This window comes from Lithobates pipiens, unplaced genomic scaffold (genome assembly GCF_037356315.1).
Source record: "Lithobates pipiens isolate NorthernLeopardFrog02 unplaced genomic scaffold, aLitPip1_a1.2 Scaffold_16, whole genome shotgun sequence".
In the NCBI taxonomy this organism is placed as follows: Eukaryota; Metazoa; Chordata; class Amphibia; order Anura; family Ranidae; genus Lithobates; species Lithobates pipiens.
Genome location: NW_027507748.1, coordinates 462,660,237 through 462,672,254, shown reverse-complemented (window position 1 = coordinate 462,672,254; position 12,018 = coordinate 462,660,237). Strand labels below are relative to the sequence as shown.

General features: G+C 42.4%; 1 protein-coding gene across 3 annotated transcripts in view; it reads left to right on the top strand.

Moving 5' to 3' along the window:
* MYO16 (myosin XVI) overlaps positions 1-12,018 on the top strand; it is a 555,564-nt gene that overhangs the window by 340,599 nt on the left and 202,947 nt on the right. For all 3 annotated transcript variants that reach the window (XM_077482903.1, XM_077482902.1, XM_077482901.1), the window contains exon 16: positions 18-165. In XM_077482903.1, coding sequence (XP_077339029.1) covers positions 18-165 — 148 coding nt within the window. The remainder of the gene's footprint in view (positions 1-17; positions 166-12,018) is intronic.

Genomic DNA, 12,018 nt, shown 5'->3' with positions numbered 1-12,018 from the left:
ATCTTTTCCAATTCTAGCCAGACTGTACACATATATGCTGGAGAAGACCCGTCTCATTGATCAAGCTCAAGGCCAAAGCAACTTCTTAATATTCTACCTAATGATGGATGGCCTGTCTGCTGAAGAGAAATATAACCTGTATCTCAGGAGCACATCAGCACACAGGTAATGTACAGCCTCTTCATGTTTGTCACATACCTTGTAGAAGAGCCTGACATGATGAGGAAGGCCTCTCTTACACCTCTGACTCGGAGCCCCTGATAGAGCAGACAGGTGGTGCATGAGTACAGAGTGGCACAGGTGCCTCTTGGTCTTGATAGCAGCAGGGCTGGAGATACAGGCCGGGTAGGTAACAGATCAAAGGAGAAGCAGCAAGGGGCACAGGCAGAAGCAAGGTCAGAAGCTGGGGTCAGTCCAGGTGTAGTTCAAAAGTAGTCAAGACAAGCCAGGTCAGTAACAGTAGTCAGATGCAGTGTAACAGGTTGGAGATATGCATGGGAATGCTGTACACAAGACAGCACTGAAGCATAGCACAGGCTTAGATTAAATAGCCCACTTAGTGCCACTGCGAGCTACAGATGCACGCATGTGAGCATGAATATGTGTGTGCATATGTGCATGAGCGCGTGCACATTTCCTATATTCGTGTAAAGGAACATGAAATGTCTAGAAGAGCCATATAGTCTGCTAGCATGCCCTTCCTGACATTGCCCCTTCCCAATAGGCAACCTCCAGATGCCCTACTGGATCATCTTCTCTGGGTGGGCACAACTGAATGCTTGAATACGTCTCTTGTTATGGATATATATTTTTTTCAGGCCCCCCAGAGTTCTCTTCATGTCCATACCCATTCCATTTATTCAGGTATTTTTGATTGCTTCTCTTTCTACAATCCAGAATTGCTTCAACTTCATATTCCTCTTCCCCTTTAATCATTAGCAGCTCAGGTGGCCCAGTATTCCAGTTAGTAAAAGGATCGGGATTACAGGCTTCAGCATGTTGCATGGAAGACAGGGGGAAGCCTGAAAGAATGTAGCAACATTATTTCATAAGCCACATCATTGATCCTCCTTTTCACCAGAAATGGCCCCACACATTTAGGTCCAAGTTTCCTTGAAGAACAGGTCAACATTAAGGTTGCTGTAGATAACCACATCTTTTAGCCCTTGTACACACAGTCGGACATTCCGACGGAAAATGTCCGATCGGACCGTGTTGTCGGATAATCCGACCGTGTGTGGGCTCCATCGGACTGTTTCCGTCGGAATATCCGACCAACAAAGTTTTAGAGCTGGGCTATAAAATTTTCCGCCAACATGGTCTGATCGGACTTTGTCCGATCGTTAGTAGAGAATTCCGATCGGACAAAGTTCCACACATGCTCAGATCAAATTACAAGACCAAAGCTATTGGCTACTAGCCTGAAGGTAGTCCCGTCGTAAGGAAATAACATCATCACGTTCTGAACGATCGGATTTTCCGTCAACTTTGTCCGACCGTGTGTATGCAACACCAGTTTCGGACAAAATCCGTTGGGCAAAATCCGACGGATTATGTTGTCAGAATGTCCAACCATGTGTACAAGGGCTTACACATTTTGCTAATTCCTAATCACTATGCAGGTTTATTTTTATCATACTGTGCTCTGAGTTTATTCCTGTTGGAGGTTTCAGTTTCACATTTCTTACAAGTACAGGAGAAAATGACTTGCATACATGATTAAAAATAAATAAATAACCAGCCAGTACATCTTGTGATTTGTACCAAAGACAAGTGTATTGTTATCTGTACGGAGTTTGTGTTTTCACATCAAACACTTCTAACTACAAGGTAGCAGTGCCTGTTATACCGATTACATTGTTCCCCTGGCCTTTCGTAATAGCATGACAAATGTGAAAACTAAACAAAACAGAGAACTTTGCAGCTTAGAACCTATGATTTTCTTTATTTAGGCAGGCATGCAATTAGTGTAGCATTCGGCTATCACTGGCTGCTTCTATTTATGCACAAAATTGTACGTATTGTAAACAACGCGTCATATGTGCAGAAGCTAAACATCACTATTCAGGGATAATTTGTAGAAAATCATTGTGTGATGCAAAAGCGTGCTCAGCCATGGATGTAAGGAAATAGATTACTGGTGGCAAGAAAAAGCATTTTTTTTTACATTTCCAGTTTTTTTTTAGGTTAAGATTCCTGCACAGATATAAAATTACAGACACAGGTTTCTATATACAACAGTTAATAATTGTTGGAAAATAAAGCATGCATCAATAATAATTGAATTGACAAAAGAGTAATTCATATACAGTAGATGGATATCAGTACTACCCCATATCCACTAATCAGAATCAGACTTTATTATTTAAGTTATTGTTCAGGACAGGTTTAAATGTATTTGACAGCTGTGGTAAGTGAACATCTCTAATATTCAATTATCATTATTCTGCTTTTGTCTTTAAACATTCAGGGGACACAATTCAGCATTGATACTTACCTTATGTTTGTTATATGTTCTTATTCACAGAGCTATGCTGTGTGATACCATATAGTTTTTTTTTTATTTATTTTTTTTCCTTCAAATTTGACTGCAAAAGTGGAAAAACACTTTAAAAAATCAAAAACAAAAAAAACCTGAAAAACAAAAATGGTACATTACAGTACATGAGCAATTAATGGGCAAACTAGACAGCATGTGAACAAGCAATGTGCTATAGTGGCAATGTAAGGGCAACATATGAGGAATTATTACACTCCACAGGCAAGAGGACAGGTGATCATGACAATAAGGCAAACAGGCAAATGTAACAATATGTGGCAAAAAATGGGCAAGTGTGAGAAGTACACTGGCAACTAATGAGCATTTGCTACAATATACATAGGTGATAAACTGACAATTTTTAAAATACACAAATAAATAGCTGATCCTCACAATATGCTGACAACAGATGGGCAGTAGTTGCAATGTATGGGTAGTGAACTGGGAAAATCTTAGTTCACTTGACATTTGCTGAACATTAAAAAAAAAACACAAACCACAAACCTCAAACATAGCGCTGAACCCCATTGAAGTCTATAGAAGCAAATCTCGTAATTTCTTTCCTGGACATTTCAAGGCCAGTTTGCAAGCATTTGGTAATAAAGGGTATGGGTAGCTAGGCACTGCCATGAGGGATATGTACGGATGTAAAACAAGTTTTAAAAAAAATACAGTTTAGTGAAGAGCACGTCTTATAATGCAGCTTCAAGAGCAACATTAAAATACACAAATAATTTGGCGGCTTGTTTACACTATATGCAGTGACCAGTGTTATCCCACACTGGATAAATGGTGGTTTCTGCAAGGGCACATAGAAAGTATAGAGAAGAGTAGACAATTCAATGTGCTGAAATGCCCATGCCTGACTACAGCTCACTGCACGGTAAAACTGACAGCTGCCCACGTGTTAAAATGAAGTTTTAGCACATCAGCATTGTGGATGAGTCCTTAAATAAAAAGCTCATGGACTGCCTTAAACCTGCATATGAATTGGCATACTCCTGCAAAATTGACATAAAAAAAGAAAACAATTGCCACTAAATGACAGTTATTCCCTTGTCTGCTCCTGTTTGTAAACACACTCATCCATGTGGTATATATTTGGGAATTCCCCTATTTTAAATGGAGCTTCAAAATCCTGATATCCCCACCCCAAAAAAAGAGCCCTAACATCTACTGGGCTACAAATGGGGAAAATAAAGCCCCATTATCATAGGTAGGTGCCTTGCTGGGAAGTTCCTCTCCTTCCTGTGCAGCCAGGCTGCATGCTTGGATATGAGTCTAATATGGATTTATGGAAGGCCACTTTTTGTTTTTTTTGTCACTAAATAAACAGGGGAGTAGCGTGGGTGGGAAAATTGCATTTTATTTCTATCTTTTAGTGAACTGTGAGCAGTTAGAACTTGTGGTCACCCCAATGCAATATGTGGAAAGCAAACTGTCAATCGTGAGAATACTAGGAAAGAAATATGCAATTTTACACTAAAAACACAACAAACAGGTACATGTCATGTGGGCAAGAAATGGAAAATTGTTACATTATGTAGGCAACAAACAGGCAATTGTTAAAATACACAGATAACAAACAAGCAGTTGTTTTTACAGTGTCTTGTGTCATGTTTCCAGCTAATGTGGAGCTGTTTTTTAGTATGACAGGCCCCGAGTAGCTAAAATTAATTTTCTTATCCCTCAGGGTAGATAGGAGTCCATTAGAGTCTTTGGGATTGACTTACTAAAGTCAAATACAGAGACAATTTCCTCTATGGGAAAGGGCGGAAACTCCTTAGCAATCAAACAGTGTTGAAAACATATTTATATTTTATTTGGAAAGTTAAAATCATGGAGGTAATCAAAGTTGGATGCATATACAACTAAGGGGCAATATCAAAAAATATATAGAGATAACCAATGGACTCTGTCAAATATGAAGATAGGCCATCCTCTGTCCTATCTTCATATTTGACAGAGTCCTGTGGTTGTCTGTATATATTTTTTGATATTGCACTTTAGTTGTATATGTATACAAGTTTGATTTTTTATCATGATATACTTCCATGATTTTAACTTTCCAAATAAAATATAAATATGTTTACAACACTGTTGGGATGTGGGCAGCAATTCCTATTCTACAGATCTTTGGCATAACTGTAAAAATACTAAAGTCAAATAGACTGTGCAGATGCACTCCTTTTCCCCAGAGCTTAGTTAATGTGGTAACGCTTCCCTTTGTAATAAATACTCATGACTATGGTATTAACCATGGCTTGTTACCTGCTATGCCAATGACCCACCCCCCTTTACCTCTAATGACCACGCCACACATAACTGGGGTAAATTGGCTGTAGCAGCCATTTTATTAACCAAATATGTAAATATCCAATAATTAACATATCAATAACCTTTTTAATGAATGAATGGATGAATTAATAACTTGTATAGCGCTACATATGCAAACTAAATCACCTCAGGGCGCTTTTGCTGCCAGTGTCCGTCTGGGTCTTCAGAAGAGATGGGTCTTGAGCTTCTTCCTGAAGGCCAGATAGTTTTCCTCTGAGTGAATGTCCACGGTTAGAGCATTTCATAGCGTTGGCCTTAGACTGTGAACCTTCGTTCGCCTTTTAATTTGTAACGGGTCTTGGGAATGTTCTGGGGAGGTTCTGGTTAGTAGACCGGAGAGTGCGACCTGGGGTGTAGTCCTTTATTTTCTCGCAAAGGTATTGTGGGGCTTTGCCTTGTGTACATTTGTGAGTGAGGCAGAGGGTCTTGAATGTAACACGATCCTTCATGGCTAGCCAATGGAGGGTCCTCAGGGATGGGGTGATTGATTCCCATGGTTTTTTTTTTCCAGTTACCAGTCTGGCTGCTGTGTTCTGGATGGTTTGTAGGTGTGAAATTTGGTATTTTGGAAGTCCTAGGTAGAGGGAATTTTCGTAGTTGAGTCAGGAATTGATTGTTCCAACTATTGCTGCGGTATCTCCTTCTGGGATTAAGGGGATGAGTCTACGCAGTAGGCGAAGAAGGTAGTGGGATCCACTGATTACTGATCCTTTATTTTGCATCCATCATCATGTTTGAGTCAAAGATGACTCCAAGGCTTTTGGCTTTAGTGCTGGGGGTGATGGGTTGTTCGAGGATGGTGAGTCCTGTGGACATCGTGCCAGGGTTTTTGTTTAGTTTGCGTGAAGGAAGAGTAGTTCTGTTTTGGATCCATTGAGTTTAAGGGAGCTCTCCATCATCCAATCGTCAATCAATGAGAGACAGTTTTCCAATGCTGGGTATTAGTCTTTTTTGTTGGTGATGCATAGGTAGAGTTGGATGTCATCTGCTTAGGAGTGATAAAGTAGATCTTGGTTGCTGATGATTTTGAGGAGTGGGTGGAGATAGAGGTTAAAGAGCATGGGTGACAGGGGGGATCCTTGAGGGACTCCGAATGTAATTTTTTGTGCTTCCAAAGTGAACCTTCCTAGTTTCACTTTCTGAGATCGGTTCTCTAGGAAGGATGTGAACCAGGCCAAGTCTGACTCTGCAACTCCAGCTACTTCTGTGAGACGAGTGAGCAGGGTTTTGTGGTCTACTGTGTTGAACACTGCACTGAGGTCCAGTAGCACCAGGAGACACGATTCTCCTTCATCTGCTGCTTCGAGGGTGTCATCCCAGATTTTGAGGAGTGCAGTTTCTGTCCCGTGGCCAGGGTGGAAACCTGATTGTTGTGGGTCCAAGAGTTTTTAAACATAACATACAGCTTTATTAACAAAAATGGAGCCCAAGGTCTCAATGGCATAAGCCAGAATCATACCAACTGGGAGCTGTACCTCAGATGGGTTCCTACACCATACCTTTTAATTGTCCACATGACCTAAAAGGATCTTGCACTCTGCCACCACCTCTCAAATCTGACACCTTAGGTTTTAGCGGACCTCCACACCCTCAGGACCCTCTGGATACCTTCCTCCAACCCCAGACACCACATGTTGATACCGATGTCATTCAAATGAATGCTGTCCCCTCGTAAATATCGCCAGGGTTCAACTTCCAACTCATGATGGCTTAATGCCAAGCCCCCATTGCGCATCAGAAAGCGTGCCACCTCCCGATTCACCTGTACCCTGGATGAAGTTGACACACTATTAATTACCTGTACAATAGCCATGTTATCACAATTAAAATGTATCTTCTTATTGCTAACCTGAGAACCTCAAAGCTCAACTGCCAGCACAATCAGAAACAGTTCCAACAGTGCCAAATTCCTGGTAAACTCAGCCTCCCTCCATTCCAGAGACCATGGGGCCGCACTCCACTGCCCCCCAAAGTATGCCCCATAGCCCGCCGATCCTGTGGCATCCGTAAATAGCTCCAAATCAAAATTGGACATCCAAACTGACCGTCCGTTATAAGAATCCAAAAAGGACTCCCAAGCTAGCAGGTCTGCCCTATGTTCCCGGGTTAGTAAATGTGATGCCCGGGTGCCCGAGCCCCCGCAGTGGCTGCCGCCACCTGGCAATTAAAAACCCTGCCCATCAGCATAATCCGACATGCAAAGTTGAGAAGTTGAGCTTCCCCAGAAGCAACTGAAGTTGACGCAGGCCCAACTTGCCACCCCTCCACCGCTGAAACCACCGCTGCCCGCAAGTCCATCAGCTTGTCTCCCAGGAGGCGGCATTTCATGGCCACTGTGTCAATTTAAATACCCAGAAAACTCAGAACCATAGCTGGATCTTCCGTTTTGTCCATCGCCAGTGGAATGCCAAAGTGCTCCACCATGTCCTGAACCATCGCCAACAACACCCTCATTGATTGGAAGCAGCCGGCCCAATGCACAGAATATCATCCAGATAGTGGTCGACAGAAGCCCAGACACTTTCCTGACCACCCACTCAAAGAATGAACTAAACGTTTCAAACAAGGGACAGGAAATGGGGCACCCCATAGGCAAACACTGATCAATCAAATAGCGCCCTTGCCACTTACAACCCAGCAAGTGAAAACTGTCCAGGTGCACCGGCAACAAGCAAAAAGTGAATTCAATATCCATTTTTGCCAATAAGGCCCCCTACCATAAACACGAACCCAACGCACTGCCGCATTGAAAGACATGTATTAAATGGAACACAAGCCTGGATCTATGAACTCATTCACCGAACCCCCTCTGGGGTGCGACAAATGCAATATCAACCTAAACCTGTTGGGTTCCTTCTTAGGGACCACTACAAAAAGAGAAACCACCAGATTATCCAGTGGCGGAGAGATAAACGGTCCATGCGGCCCAGCTCAACCTCTTTCACCAGTTTTCAGACACCACCACCTGTCGAGCCAACTCGATTTCAAATTGTCCACAGATTGGGGGAGACAGGGGAGCCTACTCGCAATACAAAAGCCCTCATCTAATCCAGCCACTAGCAGGTCTACCACCTCCCGGTTTGGAAACCTACCTAGAAATGTTTGCATCCTTGCTATGCTCACTGGAGTCTTCCCTTTTTCCCGCAAGCTCCCCGATTCTGCCCTTACCTCTTTGCATGAATCTATTCAGGGAGTGTGAGCTCCCGCAGCCAGAGCATGCATGCTTAAACTTGCAAGACGCTCGGAACTTGCAAGTCCCTTCATTAAAAGCCCAGCAACACTCCTTTCTCTTGTTGGTCGGCTGTCCAGAGAAAGAAGAGCTGCTGCCCCCTGACTGAAAAAACTAAGTCCCAGCCCGTGCCGAGGTCATAAGCCACATCCAAAGACTAATGTCTTTGTGGTCCCAATGCAAGGAAGGACATACTACCTTACACTGCCAGACCCCTATAGACTCGATACGCTTCCACGATCTCATCCAAATAACAGAAGAGAGCGGAGCAATTCTCCGGTGCCCTTTCAACTATAACGCTGGCCAAAATTGCAAATGCCTGAAGCCAATTGGTAAACGACCTGGGAATGAGCTTGTAGTGCCTTTTCTCTTCCTCCTCCTTCTTGCTATCATCCAACTTACCTCTTTCCAGATTAAATTTTTCCAGTGAAAAAAGGAAAAAAAATTCAACATACTCAACCCTCCGGCTTGAAGTGCATTCCCAGCGGCCCTTCTAAACAAACGTAAACCTCACATTTTGCTGAGTCCACCAACTAACCCGATCCACCTCCCTATCCACTGCCTTAACTTGTCCGCTGTCAGCCACACCACAATCCTTCACTGGGGGCATCTGCCCCGCCGCTGCTCCTGAGGAAGTTGCCGCCCTTGGGGCTGTCTGTGGCAAACTAGGCGATGTCCCCGTCCCCGTTGTCAATGGGCCGACCTCTGTTATGTCTTAGGGGTTGACTCGGGCCTCTCTATCAGGTGCAAGGAAGAAGAAAATAATAAGTTTTTTTGCTTGAATGTGCTTAGATGATGGAAATCAGCAGAGCTTCACTCAGCTCTGGGGAAACTGAGCTCAACTGCACTTGTAAAGTGCACAGTCTTTTTACTTTTAGTTAAACAACCCCATAGAATCCATTGTACTATTGAAAACCCACCTTAATTTTTCATTCCATTGTCTATATTGCTAAAATGCCCAGTTTCTGGGAAGATTTCGGCAAAGCAAAAAACCTCAAAATAAGATGAAAAGCCATTTACAAAAAGTAAACAATTCAGATATAAGGATACATGTGTAAACATTTAGTTTCATGTGTTTTATTTATAAAATTGTACATGTGCATTGTCAGTGACTTTGGGTGAATATTCAAATAAAAAAATATGTATTTTTGTATTTATTTTTATTTTTCTGAAATATGCATAAACATTTTCATTATGTTTTATGCATATCAAATTTATTCTTCACCACTTGCACCCAGCAGGTGAGCTTTTGTTGCTTTATCTTTTACACTATTTCAGCACAAAAGCTAATCTCTAGAAAAAATGCTTTACATGGTTGAAACACATTTACAGTGTATGTACCTTCCAAAGAATAATTGTATTACTCTGCAGCCAGCCTTTTGATCCAGGCACCACTGTCACACAGCTTAGCCAGGTGTGAAACCTCCATTGTCCCTACAGGACTACAGAATAACCCAGTCATACCTTGTCAGCTTGCTAGGAGCAGGCTAATGAGGTCATCCCTTTGCTTATCCTGTTCTTGCCTCCTGTCAACATATTCAAAATACCTGGGTTTTTGGCACTCTCAGTGACCAGGTTAATACATATTTCAACTTTCACACCAGTTCACACCCTTTTAACGAACACCATTAAAGTCTGATTTTAAGGGTTAATATGCAAGTTATTGTGATAAAAAGTGTTTGGGGACCCAGGTCCTGCCCCAGGGGACATGTATCAATGCAAAAAAAGTTTTAAATGCGGCTGTTTTTCGGGAGCAGTGATTTTAATAATGCTTAAAGTGAAACAATAAAAGTGAAATATTCCTTAAAATTTCGTACCTGGGGGTGTCTATAGTATAGTAAAGTGGCATATTTTTCCCGTGTTTTGAACAGTACCTGCACAAAATGACATTCTAAAGGAAAAAAAGTAATTTAAAAGTAATAGCGACTATAGTGAATTGTCGGGTCTCGACAATACAGATAAAAGTCATTGAAAAAAACAGCATGGGATCCCCCAGTCCAATACCAGGCCCTTTGGGTCTGAATATTAAGAGGAAACCAGAACCAAAATTTAAAAAAAAATTGTGTGGGTTCCCCCCAAATTCCATACCAAGCCCTTCAAGTCTGGTATGGATTTTAAGGGGAACCCCACGCCAAGATTTAAAAAAACGTTTTTATATAGAGTGAAGCTCTTAGAAGCAACAGCTCTAAAAAACCCTATGCCTGAAACAGCTGGCTGATCCTTGATTTGTATGGAATTTTTGAAACACAGGCTTCTCAGGAGAAGGATGTGAAGACTCTTGAGTCTGAATCAGATAGCAATAAGGGCCTCAGGCACACTCGGAGGTAGAGGTCCACTGGGATAAAAAAAGTTTTTAGTTGTGGTAGTCGTCAGAGCACATAGGGAACCCCCATTTTACATTAATTGAGCATTAACCAATAAAACAATCCAAATTGGATATTAAAGGTCTTGTGGCTGGGAAGACTCATGCCGTGTACACACGACCAAACTTTTTGACAGCAAAGGTCCGACAGAACGAATTCGCCAGACAATTCGATCATGTGTGGGCTTCATCGGACCTTTACTGTCTAAAAATCAGACAGACTTTAGATTTAGAACATGTTTCAAATCTTTCCAACGGACTCGAGTCCGGTCGAAAAATCCATTCGTCTGTATGCTAGTCCAATGGACGAAAACCGACGCTAGGGCAGCTATTGGCTACTGGCTATGAACTTCCTTATTCTAGTCCAGTCATATGTCATCACGTTCAAATCCGTCGCACTTTGGTGTGATTGTGTGATCCATTAGTTTGGAAAGTCCATCGGGAAGACCGTCGGACCTAGTCTGCCGGAAAGTCCGGTGATGTGTACACGGAATCAGCTTCATGCTTTGGAGTTATTTAAGGTTTTGATGAGGACAACGCTATAATAAATGAATAGGGGTCCCAGGATTAATATTGGACCTTTCTTGGGATACTGAGGAATCGCACCTATCCACAATGGAATAATAGAACCTGAGGTAACCAGATGCCATGAACCTATCCTCTGTAAGATACATTTTTGTACATATGCCTCAAGAAAGGCAATGTCCTACTTACTCACAAGCCCAGGCAGCTGATGGTGAGGAGGTTTGTAGATGGCAGAAAGTGACCAAGACACTGAAAGTAGGTAGTGGCATAAGACCAGAGAATGGTGAATCCACAAAGCACTGCAAAGGCAGGAGCAGAAGTGCAAAGTCACTTGCTGTAGGCTGAAAAGGTGGGAGCAAGAAGTTAGCGAATATTGCCAACGATTTGTCGCCTCAGCCTTAAATGCTAGTATTACTAAATGGTGGTGATGTCATATTTAAAATGGTGCCTAATGGTACCAAGTATGAGTTAGTTTTCAGTGATTCAGCCCAACTGTCCATAATCACTACATGGGTCCTAAGGGACTAGGTAACACCAGAGGCAGTGCCATGTCGCTAAACTAGGGATGGGCAAATGGTTCGGCTCGAGAATAAGTTCGGGCCCAAGTTTGGTTGTTCGGATATTCTAGCGAACACCAAACAAGGCACCCTGCCTTTAGCCAATTATGGCTCTCTTAGCAGAGTGCACTGTGATTGGCAAAGCATGCAGGTCAGGTGCATGCTTTGGCCAATCATCCTACAGCAATGCACTGCAATATCGCAGTGCATTATGGGGCATTCCGCGAATGCCCCATAATGTTCACTGTTCAGGGAACGGGCGAACACCCGCTGTCCGAGTCGAAGAACATCAAGCTCATCCCTATTCAGGATACATGGTCAAACAAATAAATTGTTTGCTTTTATTCTCTATCGCTTTTTGGGACAGAGACCAGTGTGTGCAGAATGTAAAAACATACATTTGTCTCATATAGTAGTAAGTATATCAGATAACCACATTATCTTGATTGTAATTCAAAGATGTTCATTA